Genomic DNA, 22,666 nt, shown 5'->3' with positions numbered 1-22,666 from the left:
GAGGAACTTATTCTGCTTACACTTCCCCATACTGCTGTTCATCACTAAAGGAAGTCAGGACTGGAACTCAAGCAGATCAGGAAGCAGGAGCTGATGCAGAGGCCATGGAGGGATGCTTCTTACTAGCTTGCTTCCCCTGGCTTGCTCACCCTGCTCTCTTATAGAACCCAAGACTACCAGCCCAGGGATGGCACCACCCACAAGGGGCCCTCCCCCCTTGATCACTAATTGTGAAAATGCCCCACAGCTGGGTCTCATGGAGGCACTTCCCCAACTGAAACTCCTTTTCTCTGTGATAACTCCAGCCTGTGTCAAGTTGACATACAAAACCAGCCAGGGCATTTGTACAGATCTGTAGACTCTTTTGGTCTCTTATGACATTGAGATGTTTGAAATTAGAGGCTTCTTCATTTGTTAAAATTTGAGTTGCTCTTTTGTAGTTGTCTGAATCTTCCTCTTATAGCTCAAGTGAGAGTCTGTATTGTTCTCAAGTGGTGGGTGTCTCTCTCCTTATTACAGTATTGTTCAAATTCTTTATGGTGATCACCTGGGGGGAGGGGGTCACAGTAGTCCATGTCAATTGATACTCATGGGGCTAATTTTTTTTCCTATTTATGAAATTGATGACTAACTACTTTATTCAAAAATGAACAAACAAAGCCCAAAGAAATGCAAGAATAAGCAAAAGACAAAAGATGTAGCACCCCCTTACCTACTGAAAAGAAACATGTGTATGTTCTTCATAACCTCACCATAGCCCGTTCCCAGAGCTCCTCAGTTCCAAGATGGCTCCACCGCACTCATGGGTATCAGCTTCCAAAGACAAACAACCCAGCCAAGACTGTTAACCCAGATTAACTGTTACAAGAAGAGGTAGCACCTCAGTTCACATAGCAGGCACGGGGACAAGCTCTGCATTTCAATCCTCTCATGTCATCCTTGCCACAGTCTCTAAGATAGACTCTAGTTTTGGTCCACCCACGGTTGCAGGATTGCCGAAGGCAACAAGAGCGAGGCAGCCTCGTTGACTCAGTCGACTTGCTCCGGGTCTCTGCTCATACTACCCTTTGCCCCCAGATACAGCTTCTCTGCTCAGCAGTCCATCCCACCAGCCCTTTCTTGACATGCCATGCTCACTGGTGGTGAGACCACTGGATTTCTTGACAGAGCATGATCCTCCCTGTTGTCTGCTGCCCCTGGGCTGGGCTTCTCTCCGCAGGGAGATGGGTCAAGAACCCTGAGCTCATATTGGCAGCCCAAGCTCCTCCAGGGTGGGGTGGAACTGTCTCCATAGAAGCCTGGGCAGGAAAGAAAGGCCTCAGCCTCTTAACAAGAGAAAGAAGGAGGGGCCCAGAGAGTGCCCTGGAATGTGACCTGTGGAAGCCCCGTGGATAGCCGGAGGCTTTGCACCAACAGGTCTTGGCTTCCATCAAGAGGCTTCTGAGCCTTCCTCTCAGTCCCTTTGTTCTGTGTAGCAACAAGTTGACACTTCTGCAGAAGCAGGTTTGGAGGGCTGGGGCAGCTGTGAACAAAGGTCTATGAAATAACTTTTCAGCCTGGGTCCCTGGCAGGTTGGTTGTGGTGCCCTCACTTTCATTGCTGAGACCATGTCTTCCATCTTAGGCTTCACTACAGTGAATCCTAAGGGACAGCTATTTTTTTTTTTAACATCTTGGCTTTTTGAATCAGTGAGGGGGCATCTCAATCCACCTGAGTTGACACTTGTATTCTTTGCTTACTTATTATTATGTGGAAACATATTCCTAGTCTTTGGGCCATAAGCAGGTTGACCTGGTAGGGAACCACTGGGCATGAGATAGGTGCATAGAGATTGACTTTCTGATGGTCATAGAAGAAGGATGCTGTTTGAACACTTGGGCACCATCCAAGTCTCTCAGGTTTATACTGCTCTGGCAATCACTCCAGTTTTGTGGTGGATCCTTGTTATTCTAGTAACTATAGTTTTATAATGTTTGGGTATTTCATAGAAGAAATTTCCTTCAGTATCGATCTGTTTTCATTAAATTAGATATCCTTACCCACTCAGTTTCTTCTTTGTGTTTGTTTCTGTTTGGGGGGGAATGGTAGCACAGTCATGCCCTTTCTTCAAATAATAATGACACTTTTAGAGTTGAGAGTTAACTTCCACTCTAAACATATAACACCGCACCCTCCCTCTTTACATGTGAGTTTGAAGGACAGAGAGATTCTCAGTGATGGAAGTGCTGGGGACTCGGTGGTCATCAAAGCCACAGCAAATGCTCATGTTCAGAGGGTACCAAATCCTGTTTAATGTCTTGGCTCCCAGTTCTTCCCATTTTGTAAGCCATGCTTGCTGAGACTACAAAGGTGTGATACAAGAGTTGACTTAATTAACACACACAAAGTACCTGGAACTGTGCCTGGCCAACAGTAATTGCCTAGGAAGTGCTACTGTGGGCTATAGGAGGCTTACAAAGATAGTTACATCAATTCCCTTAAGATTTTTTTTTTTATCAAGATTTAATGAAGTAATACATGCAAAGCCCTTGAAACCATCCCAGCCTATAGCGTTGACTTGGAAAGTGCTGGTTGACTTAGAAAGACTATTACAAATGACTCATCTAAGCTCCTTTGTAAGCTGTCTCCATGAGTTCAAGTTGTCCTCTTCTTTGTAGTGGATTCATGACAGATCAACCCTTTTCAATTGAGGCAGGGCTACAAAACCACAGTAGAAGAAAAACCAATCTCCCTGCTGCTACATAGGATTCTTTTCTCAACCCAGTCCCTTTAGCCTATAATGGTGGGGAGAGGATGTTACTAACACATAGCCACAAATCAAAGTGTCTTCATGTCCTGTGCTGTATTCTTTTAGTAGCAATAGAATTTATTCTTGATTTTATCCAGTAGAATTTACAATGATGTGTTTACAAATTTAAATGGTCCATAAGTGCCTTCCCCTCCCTCTTCCTCCTCTCTCAGTGTTAAGAGTAAGCTTAGAAAATTCAATTTTTAAAGAGCATCACCCCTTTTCTATATGAATCTTCCATCTCTTGATTATTTGGCATCTCTCTTCACCTTTTAAGGAAATCCTCTCACACACTTGTAGAGCTTTGTGCCCCTGCTGCCTGCTTTACCACCTTCCCTTGTCGTGTGATCAATATCACTGCTGTGCTTCCAACTTTGGGTCGGCTGTGAAACGTATTTTTGCTGCTGGGAGTATACACTCTAACAGGATGATGTTTCTGAGCCACAAAGCTCGTACAATGGTAGAGTGTCAGGGATAGGCTGCCAAGGTTCAGAATGGAATGTGGGGATGTGGGGATGTGGAGATGTGTGACCTTTCTTTTGGTCCATCCTGAACCAAAGAAAGGTCAAAGTTCAATGGATCATATGGGGTCTTTGCATGCTGGTGAAAGGGCAATTGCAGACACAGTGACAGGGCGGTTATAGGTCATGAGGTCTATGGGTCAGAGGACAGAGCTGGTCCTAAGAACCTTCAGCATTAATTGGGTTTTTCCATTTACTACCCATGCAACTCTGGGCAAGCCACTTACTCTGAACCTGGGTTCCTTCACCCACAAAATTAAAGAAATTGCAGTCCCCACATCCCAAGGTGAGAATTAAATAATCGTATGAATAGAGTGCTTAGCACAGTGCCTGACCGATTACATAAAGGTTTCTCATAATTGCAAATATTACTGAGACAGCAGCAGCATGGCCCTCAAAGGTCCTGTGAGCCCAATAGTAGTGGTGGGCACCTTTGCTGTGACTCGGAGGTGTTCCATGGAAGTACTTGTGACGTAGTTTTCACTAACCCTAGCTTTGTGTTCTGATTTCTCCAAAAGTTCCCCCAAAAGTTTTAGAATTTGAAACTATGCAAGAAACAACAAAACTCCAAGAGCCTTTACTGTGGACCTTCCAGGAGAGTCTGTGGAATGTGAGTGTGGCAGACACCAGCTGCATCTCCAAACTCGTGCATGAATCACTGCAGAGACAACAGTTCTGGGAGGTCCCTGCTTTCCATGTCATGGTTCCATAGCCAGGGATATACACAGCTCCTCCTTGAAAATGCTGATGACTTAGTATCTAACCAGGCAGCCATACTGCAGGGAATGGAATTACCCAATAATTGACTAGTTGGGTAAAGTAGATTGCACAAAAGTAAATTTAAAAAAATCATGTTACTCAAATTTAAATGTTTACAAATAAGCCAGTAATAAAGTCCAACAAGAAGACCTGTCTAACCTCAAATGCAATGTTATACATTTTAATATAGTATGCATAGGGTTTTGACTATCTAAATGGTGAAAACCCTGTTCTTAAAATGAAGCAAAAACTGACAGAGCCAAGTGAGAACAGAAGTGGCAGAGGGGAGAGGAGAGCTGGAGCCTCGCTAAGGGGTGAAGGGTTAGCGTCCTTATGCACAGGAAGCTCCTCTAGACCTGGCCAGCTGATGCCTTGAAGTAGTGCGATGTGACATCACCCTGTTAGAGTTTATACTTACAATAACGAAAATACATAGCTATTTCATGAATGCCCACAAAGATGAAAAAGCTTTTAGGAACAATAAAAGAAGTTAACATTGAAAATTATAGAGTCCTTTTGCAGTAGTAGTAGCAGTTATGGGGGAGTTATTAATATACAGTTCCCTTGAGGCTGAGGCAAAACGAGTATTTAAATGTCTAATAATAAGTAAATGATCAAATTAGCTGTGCTAAGTTCAGCCAGTCACATTTTAGGCATACTTTAAAAGTAATATTTTGAAACCTCTTGCCATGGTAACTTGTTTATAATCAGATATTATATGGAAAAGGGCAAAACTCCAAACTATTTATATTAACATGGTTATACCTTTATAAATAACATATTATTTCCACATTATGATCAAAGCTGTTAGCTATTGTTTATTTCAATATTAAAATAATTCCAGGGTCAATATGATGGCTTAGTGGGTAAAACCCTTGCTGAAAAAGTCTGACAACCTGAGTCTGATCCAAGGGACCACAATGAAGGGACAGTCTGATCACCACACCGACACTCCCTTACTCACATATGCATATCACACACACACACACACACACACAAACGAGCTCAGAGAATTTTATTCTGCTTCTCAAATCCTGTCACAGTCTCTCAACACACAGAAGTAACACCATTTGAGAGAAATTTGAGATCTCTGGTACCAACTTAGCCAATGGCCCTGGCCCAATGACCAACAGGAGTCCAGACTTCAGCCACAAACATCGGGTCCCTATTCTAACCTCTGAAAGCCACACCAGCTTCAGAAAGTAGCACCTTCCGGAACTTACTTTCTCCTATTCCTTGCCCTGTTTGCTTCACAGCCTTTAGGACCTGTTAACCCCTTACTCTCTGGGAATGTTCCTTATCTTTTGTGTTGCCACTCAGAATACCTGGAAATAGGACTCCTGTCTCTTTTTTTTGGAGTTTAAGATGGAGAAAAAAACAGAGTTCATGGTCTCAATGGCAAGGGAAAATAGATTTAACAGATGCTTGTAACAGTCTGATACAGCTGGATCTCCACATCCAAGCTCATCTCCCACAAACACTCCTTCACCCTCCAAGACTTCATGCAGTGGGTAGAGATAAGGCATCCTAGGAAGGGCTGGGAATGAATGCAACCCCTCCAGGCCTATAAGTAAAATAAGTATCTTTAAGACACCAACTTTTGAAAAATTGTTTATTTGCTTTTACATGTATGAATATTTTAAATGCATATGTATCTGTGTACATACATATGTGTACATACATATGTGTAGGGGGCTCCTGGAGGCTAGAAAGGGCATCAGCTCTCCAAGACAGAGCAACAGATGGTTGTGAGCTGCCATGTAGACACTGGAAATCTATCTTGGGTCCTCTAAGAGGAGTCAGTACTCATAACCACTGCATCATCATATGCTGATATTTTCTTCTCATCCGGATTTTGCTATTTTTAAATGAAAAAGCAAAATACTGTAAAATGACAGTTCAAATCAAAATGTCCCAAGAATAGGACTCAGACATCAGGGTTTGTTTTGTTTTTTGTTTCTTTCTTTGTTGTTTTGTTTTTGTTGCAAATTCCCAGAACAATCCTAATGTGCAGCCAGGGTTGAAATCTAGGATGTCTTAACCCTGGTTTTACCAAATAGACTTAATGAGACACAATGACGCATCATAAATAATGCGGTGGATTTTCAGAAAGAGATTCGGATTAAGAAATGGTTTCCGACATCACCTTTTCAGGATCTTGTAATTGGATGCTGAGAGTTCTGGTGTGAAGTTTGAGCCAGCTTTGTTTAAACTATTTGTCCACCATGAGGGCTGAAGGCAGCTTCAACTCTTAAGATGCTAGGGGCACACCTTCCAAAGTTTCTTATAGGAGGAGCAACCTTCTTCCACCACTTTAGCTAGCTCTAGCCCAACGGTTATGAGCTGTAAGCCTTCACTTTTTATATCGACCCTGTAGTTAGTTGGCCTTTCCGACTTTATGGGTTCTTCTTTTCCCACCCTTTATCTCCACCCTCTTTTTTTTTTTTTCTGAATCTAGTTTCTTCTTGTTTTTTTCTTTGAGCATAACTACTTGAACAACCAACAGCCAGACCTATTGGGGCTCTATCATTTATTATATTCCCTCTGAAAAGTTCCCAGAATTTCAAATGTCACATAGTCACAAAAACTATCTGCAGCAGACAAAACCTCTGCTGGAGCGCAAGGCAAATCCAAGTCAGATGCCACTGGGTTTAAAACAAAACATATTTTTATAGTATTTCTGTGTTTTTTAAAGAAACCAAAATTACAGAAGTGTCACTACTTTTGCCTCTTCAGTTTTAAGCCATTAATTATGCTGGGGTTAGTCAGTAATTATAAACAGAGAAATTTTCAATGAACTAAGTGCTTTTTGGGTCAGTAGCCAGGTTTGCAGGAGACCTCTCCTGCTCAGATATAATTGTTGTAAGCTTTGATGGTAGCCACAGCTTTTCCTTTCCGGTGGAAATATAAACAAATCTGTATCCCTATTGTGAAACTTTCACTGACTTCCATTCTTATGTTAACACATCTTCTAGTATATAGGCTGATTTAATTCCACAGTATTTTCTATAACCCAGTGTCTCTCAGCTTCTATTTCAATCCCATTTATTTGCAACTTTAATTTTGGCCTCAGATCATTAACAGCTGTTTTCCAGAACACATATTTTCCAGGACTTCCAAACCCTCCTGTTATTTCTACTGGAGTGCCTTTTTCCTACATTCTTCAATGTAGGAAAACAGTAGCAGCTGAGCAATTCTATCACCTGTGTTAAATTGCACCTCTCTTTTTGTATTAGGCCATTATTTTCATTTCTCCTATGAGGTCTTCGTCTATAATTCTTGGATGCACAATGAATCCCTGGGAAGTCAATTCATTCCTTCCTAAGACTATCTCTACTGTCCCTGAGGGCGAAGGACCATAAACTCCAGTAGTTACGTATAACACTGAGTTTGGGGGGATAGAGTAAGATGTTTGTGGCCAAGTCTAGAGTGAAGCTGCCTGCTGTAGCATGCATCAGTCTCAATGCTGAGTGGAGGTTTTTTGGTCTGCTTGTCACTCAGGCTAGAATGGCTCCTATATTTTTGCTGTGGGGCCTGGAGCTAGGCCCCCAAGGCTGGTTCTCACTGGTAAGAAGTTACCTTGAATATCTCTTCTGGACCTACACTCACTGGTCCAATAGCAACTCTTGCCATATTGCCTGCACACCCCTGGAAGCCTAGCTTTGTTTCTAGTTTATATTTAGAAAACCATTGCCCATAGAGATGCCTTATTCATAATTTTGTTGCAAATATTTCCCATGATTAAAGTACCAGTTATTTTTAGATCTGAGATCTTTAGCAGTTTGGTCACAGTCTCTTTGCAGATGATTGTTATATTGAAACATATAGAAATATGTTGAGATATTTCATAGATTGAAAATATATTTTCAGATATTGTTGATATCTGAAAACTCTTACTATAGCTTGATGAGTATGATCCACGTTAGAACCAATACCAGTTGTATCTCTTATCCACTCGTCTACCTTTATCCACTGCTCTCACCTTTAAAGGTCTAATAACATTTTTATATTTGGTATTCAAAATTTCATATGCCAAGGTCTCTACCAACATCTGTCTTGCACCAGGGTCTGGTACAGCATTGTTCATTGCTGAGGTCAATCTTTGTAAAAACTCAGTGACAGCTCCTCCAGAGCCTTGTATAATCTCTGTAAACAAGGTGGACTTTTTCCCCGGGCTCCTCAGCTTTGTTCCAAGCTCTTAAAGCCACTAAAAACATTGTTCTATAGTAACATCAGCAAGTTGAATCTGTGCTTTTACATCAGAGTACTGCCCTTCACCCAACAACTGATCTTTTTCTTTATTCATTTACTTCACTCTATATCAATGTTCAATATTCATGGCTTCCCCCTCCCCCCACCATGTTAACCATTAAAACTGTGGACCAGCCTCTGGTATAGCTGTTACAAATACCTTCCAAGCTTGAGAAATGATTCTATTTTAAGTCACCCAGTTATTTAGAATTTGTCTCACAGAAGGTGAATGCATCCCATATGAAATCATGGCCTCTCTATCATTTCAATAGGATGTTATCCTGTCTCGTTGAAACGTCATTCCACACCTTTAGCAGGCATATGGGAAAGTTGATGGTGATGACCTTGTAACCCCTAGCTGCCCCTCCTCTCAAGCTGGTGGTTCTGTTCCTTCTAGATTAACCCCTTCTCTCAAAATGGGCTGTGTCATCAGCATGTCCTCTCACTTTTTCAGCTTCTCTCTGACCTGACCAACCTCCTGGCATAGTTTCTTTAACTCTTTCCTTCTACAGGAAAGCCCACTCTCCTCCCTCTCTTGCCAGGACTGAGCCTTTTTGTTCTCCTCTTCTCCAGTACTCCTCGATCCCCAGGTGCTTCCTCCTCCACCCACAACCTCTCTAGTTGCACAGACAGCTCTCAACCCTTTCAGAAACGAAAGAGCAGAGTGACCCCTTCTGTTTTCCCATTTCAGCCATTTTTTGTTTCCTAGGCCCCTCAATTCCTACCTGCAATATTTCCAACTGCTTCACCAGTCTTTCGGAACTTTTTTTGAAACAAAATATATGAAGAAAAGAAAAAAAAAAAACGTAAAAGAAAATCCCCTCTGGGAGCAATGTGCGGGATATCGAGTAGCGGCTGCAATAAACTTTTTGCTTGCTGCTTGAAAAAAAAAAATCCATTCCTTTATCCCCTGCAATTTCCTTTATGGCCTTTGAAATCAAATTTTCTACATTATTCTTTAACTTCAAACCCCGTGTTGATGTGCTGCTTGTAGCTGGCCTTTGCAACTTCATGGGTTCTTCTTTTTCTCACCCTTTATTCCCCCAGTTTCACCTCCTATATCACTAGATAGAAGAGAAAGAATAGAGGGGAGAGAGTCTATAAATCTGATTTCTCTCTTTTTGTTTCTTCTTTGAGCACAAGTACTAATAAGCCACAACTCCCCTGAATGACCACCAACCAACAATCTCCCCACTTCTCTACAGGCCCTAGCATTTATAGTCCCTCTGAAAAGTTACTAGAGTTCCAAATATCATACAATCACAGAAACTATCTGCTCCTGGCAAAAGCATGCCTCTGCTAGGGCAGGAGGCAAACACAGTCAGCTGCTGCGAGGCAGCCCCATATCCCCACACCGGTGATTAAAACAAAAACTGTTCTTATAATATTTCTGTGGGTTCTTTTTATAAAAGAAACGGAAACCTAAAATTTTCACTATACTACCCCTCTTCACTTTGCCAATTTGGAGAGAATATGCTAATAAAATCAGCAAACACCTAATCAATATATTAAACACTGCTCTTACTCATTGTCTTAGTCAGGGTTTCTATTCCTGCACAAACATCATGACCAAGAAGCAAGTTGGGGAGGAAAGGGTTTATTGAGCTTACACTTCCACACAGCTGTTCATCACCAAAGGAAGTCAGGACTGGAACTCAAGCAGGTCAGGAAGCAGGAGCTGATGCAGAGGACGTGGAGGGATGTTTCTTACTGGCTTGCTTCCCCAGGCTTGCTCAGCCTGCTCTCTTATAGAACCCAAGACTACCAGCCCAAGGATGGCACCACCCACAATGGGCCCTCCACCCTTGATCACTAATTGAGAAAATGCCCCACAGTTGGATTTCATGGAGGCACTTCCCCAACTGAAGCTCCTTTCTCTGTGATAACTCCAGCCTGTGTCAAGTTGACACACAAAACTAGCCAGTACACTCATAGTCTCTAAACTTTAGAGTTGTTTTTCTTCAATAAAAGAAAAGCCATTTAGCCCAAACAACTGTACATTGTTGCAAAGGACCTTCTAACAAGGTCCTACAGGGAACAATTATAGAACAGGTTAGGTTCTGTTCATTGCTTTTATGAAGCAAGTAAGTAGCCTAAGACAAGTAGCATAATAATTATCCCAAAGATGAAAAGCTATTGTATTTCAATTCCTTGTAGGCAGCTTTGATAGCTAATGGTCATTGTCAATTTGATGTGGTTCCAAATTATCTAAGAGACACAATTCTGCTTATCATATGATGATAAACTCAATCATATGATGAGGTGACTCAATATTTGGCTCCCCACAGATGTTAGGTAGGCATGTTGAGTATCAATCAGAAAAGGAAACATAGAGGTCAGCAGTCTACTCAACACCCATGTCTCCTCAAAAGGCATCACCAGGATATGCTTGATCAGAACCTCCTGAGATACAGGCTATGGTTAGAAAGCACTGGTTCACAGTGTAACTCCATCTCTGTCTGTGGTTCTTTAAAAATCTCTTTTCTGGTTTGCATCCACTAGAATTCATTGTGGACCTGCAGGAAACAACTATAAACTCTTTACCAGTATTTGAAAGCAGCTGTATGTTTACCAGCGTCTGCTCCTTTTTAGCTGAACTAAATCTATTTCTCCACATGCTTCTTATCCCTCCCAGAGCTCCCACAGAATGGTAAAAGCCTGACTCTATCACCTGCCACCCTGAGAAAATAAATAAGGCAAAGATAGTCATATAGTTGTTTCAGAATAACAAAAGGGGAGTTGACATAATGCTTACCTATATTTAGTTTTCAGAGCTAGCCAGGCTAACTCAATTCTTTATAAAATTAATATAAAATTTATACTTGCATAATTAACAAAGGATTAATGCATCAAGTGCTCAACAAGAATTCAGTGGGTAACCATTTGCATTCGAAATATACCCTAAATTGATCAATAAATTCAATTACCCCATCTTAAAGGTTCTATATGTAAAGCAAGCAAACAACAACAAAACCCCATATCTTTTAAAGAATCACTGGCCAAGCACACTGTGAATGCTTCCTGAGAGCATGCATTCTCAGCACAAGGGAGACTGAGGCAGGAAGCTCACTAATAATTCAAAGCCAGGGAGTTCCTGGAAAGCCTGGACTATTTACCAAGATCTTGTGTCAAACAGAAACAAAACCATCAAAACCTTAGGCATGGTGCAGCATGCCTGTAATCCAGGCACTCAGAAAAGAGGCAGGAGGATTGCTGTACATTTGACTCTTGTCTTCATAGTGAGTTCCAGGCCAGCCAGCGTTACGTAATAAGCAAGCCTCTTTTAAAAATTAAGTATTCATTTAATTAATCAACAAATAAATACCTCCCAAAATATTTTTTGAAAACAAAAGAAAAACGTATTTTCTAGAGAGGCATCTTTACTTGTTTCTGTGAGTTAAGAAAGCTCCAAACTGGCTCTCAATTATACTCAAGAACATTGGCATTTCCTGGCTCAGAACCCAGACACCATAAAGACTTTTCATCACCAGTGGGTGGCAATGTTGTCACAGGGAGCCATTATGGTGCTGTGAAGGCTGGTACCTCCTAAAAGGTGCAAAGGCCTTATTGTCTTACAAATAGGGCTTTCTAGGTTGCCTCAAGATGTAATTTCTCTACTGTCCCACAATACCCAACACTGAGTAAAGAGAGATACTTTTTACAGGAGAATGCCCTGTAAAAAGTATCTCTTTAAGTGATTTCACTGTCTAGTCATAATAGCCCAAGGCACTGGACTGTGTTCTTTTAAAGGACAGAGACTCTATACCTTTATGGCCTGGAGTTTGCCATGCATAGCAGATGCAGAGTCTATAGATGACTCGGTATATTTAAATTCTTCAGAGGCAATCAGTTCTATTCAAAAGAATAATCTAAGATCTACAGATCCCTCTGTAAATGCTCACAGTTAATTCAAATGCCATGAGTGGCCTCAGGAGTAATCTATCAGATGGCTTTACCTGTTGCCAACCTTTTTAGTCTATATATAAATCACGAAATATTTTCTTTGCATTAATTTTCCCACAGCATACATTTAATATTTAAAGATCAGAATTTTTAAAATGCAGTTCTTTAGTTCTTAGAATTTCAAAATGTCAACTTTGAATTGTTTCTTTACTTGTATTATTGAAGTATTTGTATAGCTCTGACCAAGTAGTCAAAAAGCAACTTAAAAGAAGGAAGGTTTACTTTGGCTCATGTAACAAAGGGTTTCGTCCATCCTGGTGGCAAGGTATGGCAGAGTGATTCACCTCATAGCAGTAAGGAAGAATCATAAAGAATCCGGAGGGGGCTGGGAGCAAGAGACCCCCGAGGATCCACTCTTCCACCACTTCCCTAGCTAGAACCTACCTCGTAATGAACCTCCCAAAGCAGCACCTCTTACTGGATACCAATCCCCCAGTACATGAACCTTTTAGGGAAGCACATTATATCTAAACCATAACGGTGGTCATCATACAAGGCTCTACTTTTTGAGTAATGAACTACTAATGTAAAGTTACTAAGCCACATCGCTCTCAACATTTAAGAGAAGATAAGCTTGGCTAACTTCAAAGAACATAAGCAGTGTCAATTCCTTAGAGAGCCTGAAAACCACAGTCGGGTCAGAACATGACCAAGGCATTCCATTTCCTTAGCCTGCTCTTCTGGTTCTTTCTCTATTCCATGCATGGAGACGCATAAAATGTTTTAGAATATTCAGCCAGTATTTCTTCCCATGGTTCTTCCCTTCATGTCCCCTCCCCCCCTCCCTGTGTGTGTGTGTGTGTGTGTGTGTGTGTGTGTGTTTTAGCATCTCTCTGCATGCAGTTGTGCATAGGTCTATCTGTTTAGATTTCATACACAGAGGCAAGAAGCATTTAAAACCTGCTCCCTGGGAAGAACAACAGAGATATGATGAACTCATGTTACTAAATAGTGATAGAAGATAGACAGATATATACATCCACGGAAAGCTACATGGAAGGAAAGAAGGGCATGTGCTGTCCAAGTATATAGAGCTATTGGATGATGTTAAGTGGATTTGTGACCTTCTGTTGAAAGAAACTTTCCTGCCCTCCTTTTAGATCCCAAAGGACCATCGGCCAGTCTTTTCTCTGTACCTGTGATATCTGCAACATCGTCTCTCATTTCTGCAGAAATTCTTTGTGGCAACTCCAAGGTTAGGACTAGGGACCCACACTCACCATGGTTTAGACTAAGCATTTCTAAGGAGCCTCTAGGAAAGAGTCTTCTAGTTCCTAATTGCTGGATTCCTAGCAGATTCTAAGCTGAATGAACCTAGAAATTCATTTTGATCAGCCATGTAGGATGCCCCTTCTCCCTTCTTCATGTTCACTTTGACTTCCTTCTTAGCATACTTCCTGAATGGTCTTCTAGCCAAGACTACACATCTTTAACAGGATGCTTGTTACCTCATGGTGTGACCTGGAACATGTCTGTCAAGCTCTAGTAACTCAAATGTCTTTCTCTGTCACTTCGTCACTGTTACTTCTGACTGCGTAGGAGTCCAGAACAATTTCATTGTAGCACTGTTTGCATAAAGGCCCATTGAAAGCAAGACTGTTCACAATAGAAAAAAAAGGAATAAAGTACTTAGAGATAAACGCAACCTAGAAGGCAAAAGACTTGCACACCCAAAGCTACAATGAGGTGCTGAAGCAAATTAAAAATGATGCTGACAAGCAAGCAGACATCTGGGGTTTCCTGAGCTACAAAGGTGTATTAAGATGTCACCGGTTCATAAAGAAGTAGAATCTCTGACAAAAACTCAATGGCATTTCTATAGAAACAGGAAATTTCATTCTAAAAAATTTTTATGGAATCTCAATGGACTTCCAGACATTTCAGACAGTTTTACAAATGGAAAAACAAAATTAGAGAAATGCCTCACCTCTCCTTGTTTTACAAATTATAAAGCTGAATAATCAAAAAGTGTGCTACTGGTATGAAGGCATTAGTCTTACAGATGAATGGAGTAGAACTGGAAATTCAAAGATGATTCCATATATCTATGACTAGGTAGGTTTTAAGAAAGGTGACAGCCATGTATGGTGGTACACACCTTTAATCTCAGCACTCAGGAGGCAGAAGCAGGCAGATTTCTATGAATTTGATGCCAGCCTGGTCTACAAAGGAAGTTCCAGACCAGTAAGCGCTGCATAGAGAAACCCTGTGTTGAAAAAATAAATACAAATAAAATTAAATTAAGAAGAATGCTAAAGGCCAAGTGGTGGTGGCACACACCTTTAATCCCAGCACTTGGGAGGCAGAGGCAGGCGGATTTCTGATTTCGAGGCCAGCCTGGCCTACAGAGTGAGTTGCAGGACAGCCAGGGCTATACAGAGAAACCCTGTCTCGAAACAAAACAAAACAAAACAAAACCCAAAAAAAACAAAAAAGAAGAACACTAAAATCACTCAATGATGGGCTTCAAAATACAGTGCTTAAGACACAAGATAATAGCAGGAAAGATTTTAAACTCTCACCTTACAGCATTATCAAAGACCCAATCATAATGTGTAGAACCATAAAACTTTTAAAGGGGCCCAAAGAAAGAACATCTAGCAATGGATCTGGCAAGATTTCCTGGACATGATGCCAATAGTACAGGCAACAAAAGAGAAATATAGACAATTTTTTTGTGAGACACTATTAACTGCAAACAGGAAAGCCATACAGTAGTAGCAGTTTGTACATCCAACACTGGATACAGGTGTTAATATCAGTAACAAAGTTCTTCATATGTCCGCAAAGGTCAAGACCACAAAACAAAGACCTTATTCCAAAGTGAAGAAAAGAATTTTAATAACCATTCTTCCAAAGATAAAGGGACAGCCAATGGCACATGAGAAATATGTTCAACATTGGCAATCATTAGGGATCTATAGTTTAAAACCATGACTAAATACTCAGCCACTTTATGCTCAAAGGGATGTCTGTTATAAAAGATAACATACTTTCACACACAATAAGTAAGTGCGATGATGATGTGGGGAATTAGAACCTGTGTGCAGATGTAGTATAGAATGGTATACCTGCCCTGAAAAACAGTTTCTTAGTAGGGGTTTCTATTGTTGTGATAGAAAATACCATGACCAAAACCAACTTGAAGAAAGGGTTATTTTATTGTACAATTTTTGTTACAACCCATCACTGACAGAACTCAGGGCAAGAATCTAGAGGCAAGAACTGAAAGGAAGACCATAGGGGAATAGTTCTTATTTCATGTTCTCCATGGCTTACTCCACCTACTTTCTTATACCACATAAGACCACTTGCACAGGGATGGCACCACCCACAGTGGGCTGGGCCCTCCAACATCAATCATAAATTAAGAAAATGCCCTATAGACTTGCCTATAAGCAGATTTTATGGAGGCATTTTCTCAATTGAGATTCCAACTTTTCCAAATGACTCTATTTTGGGTCAAGTTGACCAAAAAAAAAAAAAAAAAAAAAAAAAAGAATCAACACACGGAGTATAGTTGATCATGAAAACTGAACGTAAAAACAATACAATCGCATTATTCAGCAATTTTACTTTTAAGGCTCTACCCAAAAGAGTTGAGAGCAGGCGACCAAAGCAATTTGTGCCCTCATATTCACTGAGGCTTTACGCATAATAGCCAAAAGGAAGAGAAGAAAAAGAACAACCAAGTGGCCATCCAGAGATGAATAGAGAAACAAAGATGGGTAGTTCATATATAGAAAAGAATATCTCTCAACATTCACAAGGAAAATTGGATCCATGATCCTCCATGTATGAGGCAACATTATGCTGCGTGAAATAATCTAGTCACAAAGAGAGAAATAGTGCTGATTCCACACACATAAAAAAATCTAGAGTCCGATTCACAGACACAAAAAGTACAGTCCTGCTTTCCAGGGGCTGAGCGGAGAAAATAGGGGTTACAATGAAATTGTTACAGTTTTAGAAGATGGAAAGGGCTTGGAGATGGGTGGTGGTGGTGGTGGAGGTGGTGGTGGTGGTGGTGGTGGTGGTGGTGGTGGTGGTGGTAGTGGAGGTGGTTGTGTAATACTATGAATGCCTTAAGGCCAGAGAACTGTAAGTTAAAAATGGTTAAAGCAGTAAGTTATAAGTTGTGTATGCAAACTCGACTAACTAGACCACTATCCTGACTTCATGGAATTAGCTCCAGAACCAACCAGCCTGCTCTCTTAAACCACTCAGGATACACAAATGAAGTTCACGACACCTCATTGTAGCCTCTCTCCTCTTTCTCTTCCCAGCCTCCTCCAGTCACATTCAACACACAGGTTTGGCATCTCAGTGTGACCCTGACCTATGCAGAACGGAAGGGCCCCATCACTCCCTCCACATGGTACTAATCGGTTATCAGCTAGAGTTTCCTCCTAGAGGATTAGTTCACTAATTCCTATGGAGCCAATATCCATTTAATACCTTACGTTCCTTGCAAATGCGCCACTGCTAAAACTGCCCTTGCTTAGAACTCTCCCACAGACTAAAAAGGAAAACTAGAACGTATCTACAAGGTAATACAAAGTGAGAAGCCATAAAATAAACACATGAATGAATAAGAAGGCTTGTGCAAATATTCCAGAGATACGGCTGGCCTGAGGTGTGACGATTGGGGGTTTAAATGGTGTCTGTCAGAAGTTCTCGGTTCTTTCCTTCCCTGGCTCTGCTCTGCTCCATTTTCATTCTTCTGAAGGAGCTTTCTATTCAGAAGCTGACAGCAAGCTTCCCAGTTCATGGGCAGTGGGACAGAGTGGGGGAGGGGCAGGGGAAGGGGAGAAGGAGGTCAGGGGCAGAGGGCAGAGGGAGGGGGAGACGGAGGGAGAGCAGTGCTCTTCAGTCCCAGCTGGAGTGTATTTGCTTTCTAATCGGTCCACAGCCCTGAATATGTCACCTCAGCCACAATGATGCAAATTCTTAATAGCTCTGTTCCAGGTCACATATTCCGCCTCTGGGTCAGAATAAATTAGTCGAATAAACCAAAGCTGCTGTTTGCTTGAAAGGGGAGCACTGATGACACCCCAGAGTGTTCAGAGCAGAGCTAGCATCAGGGCGAGGGGACCCTGAGCACCAGAAAGGACAGCTTCAGCCATCTTTCAGTGGGCCCCACGGGTATTTGCACATAAATGTGATATGCAAATCCTTCTGGCAAAATAATTTTGGGATCCTAATTCTAGGAGGCAGTGCAGCTCTACATTGTGGTGAAGGTGCTGTGTGTATCAGTCATGAACGGAACGTGAACATGTTATTATGTAGCATGCAGTCTATAAAACTGCATGTTGAATCTGGTGTGATAGCATACACTGCGGTCTTAGCACAGGGGGAAGAGAGGTAGGCAGATCACCTACGAATTTGAGACCAGTCTGATCTACATTGTGAGTTCCAGGTCAGCAAGGGCTACACAGTGATACCCTATCTCAAATAAAAAACAAACAAACAAACAAAACAAGCAAATAAGCAAGCAAACAAAAACCCAAAACAGCTCCATAGTTCTCTTGTCACCATTAGCAGTTTCCTGACCCGATCAGGCTCCATCCAAGGGGCCACTACCAGCATCTTCGAATGTACACATATAATTAGAAAGTAGGTCCATCTTTTAACTTGGGACCCTAATTTCCACACTCAGAGACACTGGGAGTCATCTTAACAAAATGTCCTGACTATGTGAAGATTTGTAACAAAATTTAAGCGATATATGGCTTCATTAGTAGCCTTCATCCACAAGAGCCCCATTTAAAATATATACCTGGGACATGTAATAAGTTAAAATTTTTAAGTGGAGCAGTATAAGTAGCAAGCCCTAAAACATGCTTACTAAATGCCTAGCTGCTATTAAGCACACAGGATTAATATAAACTCAGTGGCACTCGACCCAAGGGAGAGAGAGCTTCTAAAGGAGACAGTTGTCAGTGTTGCCAAGATCTCCTCCACTTTACAGATGGGGAAACTAAGCCAGGTGTGGGTGACTGGCCACACAGCTGTTTAGTCCAAGTCTGGCTTGTACCCAAGGTATCTGGTTCCAAAGTCATCAAACCAATCGCACACAAGTGGTGTTTGTCCCAGACACCCCTCGCTTGCCCTTCAAATGAGCAGAGGACCCTGCTTCAAAATACAGCACACATGTGGACGAGTTAGAAAGCAGGCACTCACTCTACAAAACAGTGTTGTCGTAAGTAAGCCGCCCCCAATAACGTTGGACCGGCTAGCTGGTTAAAAATCATTAGTGGTTTCTCAGAAATACTGGAACAGAGAAACCAAACCAAAGCTTTAGGATTCGTGCCAGCTAAAGCTCAAAGAACCAAAGGGCCAATGGTCCTAGTGGCCACATGAGGAGAAAAATACAACTTTAAAACTGTTGAGATAGTCTCTTTCTGAACATCAGTTGCACTCAGAGAAAACAAGCCTGGGAAACACTCTGACAGAGGGGCTTGGCACGGCCTCCCTCGGGGCATGCCGAGAGAGCTTGCTTCTTACCTGTCTCAGTGCATTCCTGCAGTCACCTGACCACAATCTGTTGTCACCCTTGGCAGTAAAATCTGTTGGATCAATTCTTCACAAAGACACAGTAAACAGTTGGTTCCCTCATTCAAAGCAGTTTTTATACAACCTTAGTTCTAGAAGTAGCATCTGTACAAACCCAGGTGGTTGAAAATGAACGGGCTTTAATGGATGGGGGGAAATGTGCAAAACGAGGCACAAGAAGCAAATATAAATGCAGTAGATGAACACCAAGGAAAAGCTACCGCTTAACTTTCGATTGTAGGACAGCAGTGGTGGACAGGTTATGTGGGGTCCACGTGAGAGCTAGTTCTGTATAGGAAATGCTCCTGGTGGGAAGGAGGCAGCTACTGCTAGATGCTGTGTAGGGGAAGAGAGCTCCACCTTCTCCCCTCCCAGTCTTCAGTGCCTTCCATGTACAACAGCAGGATAAAGGCATCTGGAGATAATGGTCAAGAAAGACCAAGGTGCGGAGCATCTCTGGAAGAGAAAGATGGGGGAGAAGCATAATGCCGCTCCCAAAGATGGATGAACTGAGGTACTAAGAAGACAAGAAGACAGTGATGGGTCCGTGGGTGTAGCTCAGTTGGTAGAGGGCTTCCCTAGAAAGTACATGCTTTCAATGCCCAACAATTGCAGAAAACCAGGCATAGCAGCCCACATCTGCAAATGCCAACACTCTAGGGCTGGGTGTAAGAGAATCAGAAATTCAAGGTCAGCCTCAGCTATATAAAAAAATTAAGGCCAACCTGGGCTACACAGGACCCTGGCTCTAAACAAGAAACAAGCAAAAGAGAAGGCATAAAGTATGCTTCAGATCTTGAAGAATAGATTGAAACCAAGAAGCTGGCCTTCTTCCCTTGCTGGTCTCTCTAATTCTGGGAAACCTTGAATGCCCAGAGTTATAACATGTCAAAGGGTGTCCAGTCCTAAGGCTCCTTGACAGCACACAGTGGTGTTACAATTGACCTAGAGTGGCCCACTTTTCTTCAGAAGTTTCCAGGGAGTGTGTGACTAACCAAGCTGACTCAGCCTCTACCTGGATTCACTGGGGATGGAGGTTTAGTGACTTGTTTGTGTGGGTGACAATCCGGTCTGTGGTATCCTTTGAGTGAACTTACTCTGCACACTAACAGCATGTCTGGTTCATGCAGGTGACTCATCTGAAGAAGTCGACCTGACCATGGTGTATCAGGCAGCATCGAATGGAGATGTCAACTCTCTGACTGCCGTGATTCGGGAGGACCCGTCCATCCTGGAATGTTGTGACAGTGAGGGTGAGTTGTTTGTGCATTTTTAAAATCTAGGATGAAGTGCTTTATTTATTCTTTCAGAGATGGTCTTTTGAGATGAGCAACACAGATGAAATCCTTTTCGGCTGACCACAAGATACTGCAGGCCCCTTGTCGGTGCCTCTGCAGAATCCTTTGGCATTTCTCAGCATAATGACATTGGACACAGAACTTCAGCACCTTTTACTTATTATTCATTTATTAGATTTCACTTATTGTCCTGGCTGGTTCTGTGCGTCAACTTAACACAAGCTGGAGTTATCACAGAGAAAGGAGCTTCAGTTGAGGAAATGCCTCCATGAGATCCAGCTGTAAGGCATTTTCTCAGTGATCCAGGGAGGAGGGCCCCTTGTGGGTGGGGCCATCCCTAGGTTGGTAGTCTTGGGTTCTATAAGAAAGCAAGCTGAGCAGGGCAGAGGAAGCAAATCAGTAAGTAACATCCCTCCGTGGCCTCTGCATCAATCAGCTCCTGCTTCCTGACCTGCTTGAGTTCCAGTCCTGACTTCCTTTGGTGATGAACAGCAGTGTGGAAGTGTAAGCTGAATAAACCCTTTCCTCCCCAACTTTGCTGCTTGGTCATGATGTTTTGTGCAGGAATAGAAACCCTAACTAAGATACTTATTATTATGAAGTGGGTTGTTTCCAGTATTTTTGTAGAATGGTCAAGTAGGTGTGTGTGTGTGTGTGTGTTGTGAAAAGCAGAAGTCAACCTCAGGTGTCATTCCTAAGGTATCATCCATTTTATTTTTTGAGACAGGATTTCTCACTGGAATTTGAAACTCACCCAGTGAGTTAAAGTAGCTAGCCAGTGAATTTCAAGAATCTGCCTGTCTCCATCTCCTTGGGGGTCAATATTACAAGTAAAAAACATGATGCCTGACTTTCTTATGTGTATTCTGGGGACCCTACTCAGGTCCTCATGATTACACAGCAAGCACTTTGGGGACTGAGCCCTCTCTTTGACCACCGGTAGTTATAACAAGTATCTAGAAAGAGCAGAATTGGACGTTGGAAAAATGTGTCATTGTCCTTCAGGGAGCCAAGAATTTGGCTTTTGGGACAACATCATGGTTGCATATCTACCTCTATTCTTTCTAAATACAACTAAGAACTCTGGATATGATGATTAGAATAACTCTGGAAACCAAGAGAAGAGCTAAGTCCTGAGACCCAAGGATGGGCGTGGTGGTGAGTTCTCTAGATTGCCCTTTTGCCCTGTATATCCCAGAGTTGGGGCTGAAGGAGCGGGCAACACAGAATGCCAACAGACATGAGCAAAAGAAAAGTCTCTGAAAACCTGCATTCTGTAGGCAAAATGCCAAGACTGATCACAGGAAAGCACTGATGGGACTTTCTACACTACAGAATGGCTTCACAAGAGGGAACACTTCCACCATTGGTCCAACACCTCCATCATCTGTATGAGTTCTCGATTCAGAAGCTTAGAGGAAGAAGAGCAAAATATCTCAAAATGCACAGGGGGCAGGCAGAGAAAACAAGAAAAGATAAAATTGAAAGCAAAAGCAATAGCAAAAAAAAAAAAACAAAAAAAAACAAAGAAACAAGGAATAACCTGTAGCAACACTGACAAGAAAAACTAACTGAAGGAGATACAGATTCCTACTCTTGACAAAAAAAAAAAAAAAAACGAGGACATAACTACAGATCCTATAGAAATGCTGCAAACAACGTCACACATGTTAATTTGAAAATTTAGATTAAATGGATTAATTGCTCAAAATAAACTTGGAGGAGAGGAGGTTAGATTCTGTTGGTACCTGCTGTATCTATACATAAAAATACCACAGTAAACACCAGGAATAAGCATAATTAATGGTTGTTAACAGCTCTAGTATGAAACAAATTGAATTCCTATAACTATTTAGGAAATTCAAACTTAAAAATTCTTAAAGAGGACTACCTTCAGTCATTGATGGTCTTATCAAGTTCTACTACTTAATTTTTGTTTAGAATTCTTTTATATGTTTGAGTGTTTTGCCTGAATTTTGTCTGTGCACCCTGTGCATGTTTGGTGGCCCAGGTCAGAAGAAGGTGTCAGATCTTGCAGAACTAGAGGTACAGATGGTTGTAAGCCACCATCTGGATGCTGGGAACCAAACGCAGGTCCTTTGGAAGAGCAACAGATGTTCTTAATCGCTGAACCATTTCTCTGACCGATTTACAACATTTTAAAGAATAATCAGCATTAATTTCATATGATTTCTTTCAAAACAAGAAAATACTTCTTAGCTATATGAACTAAAATTATAATATTGTTTTATCAATAATAATACTTGATAAAAATCATAAACTAGCTAGTCAAAGAAGAAAAAAATCCTATCAGTTGGCACAGAAGCATTTCACAGAATTCAATACACATCCATAATTTTAAATCTCAGAAAACAGAAACAGAGCTTTCTCAATGTGACAGAGAACAAAACCAGGTACAATGATATGAGCCTATAGTTCAGTGATATGAGCCTATAGTTCAGTGATATGAGCCTATAGTTCTAGCCACTTGGGAGTCATGAGTTCAAGACTATGACAGACAAACCCCATCT

The 22,666-nt window shown here is 41.7% G+C and overlaps 1 protein-coding gene across 1 annotated transcript in view; it reads left to right on the top strand.

The window, feature by feature from the left end:
- The window catches only part of Ankrd55 (ankyrin repeat domain 55), a 98,152-nt gene that overhangs the window by 7,696 nt on the left and 67,790 nt on the right, over window positions 1–22,666 (top strand). The window contains exon 2 of the mRNA XM_052159996.1: window positions 19,968–20,090. Coding sequence (XP_052015956.1) covers window positions 19,968–20,090 — 123 coding nt within the window. The remainder of the gene's footprint in view (window positions 1–19,967; window positions 20,091–22,666) is intronic.

The sequence above is a fragment of the Apodemus sylvaticus genome, chromosome 16, assembly GCF_947179515.1.
Source record: "Apodemus sylvaticus chromosome 16, mApoSyl1.1, whole genome shotgun sequence".
In the NCBI taxonomy this organism is placed as follows: domain Eukaryota; kingdom Metazoa; phylum Chordata; class Mammalia; order Rodentia; family Muridae; genus Apodemus; species Apodemus sylvaticus.
Note: the sequence above shows the minus strand (reverse complement) of the source record. Positions and strands in the feature narration are given on the sequence as shown.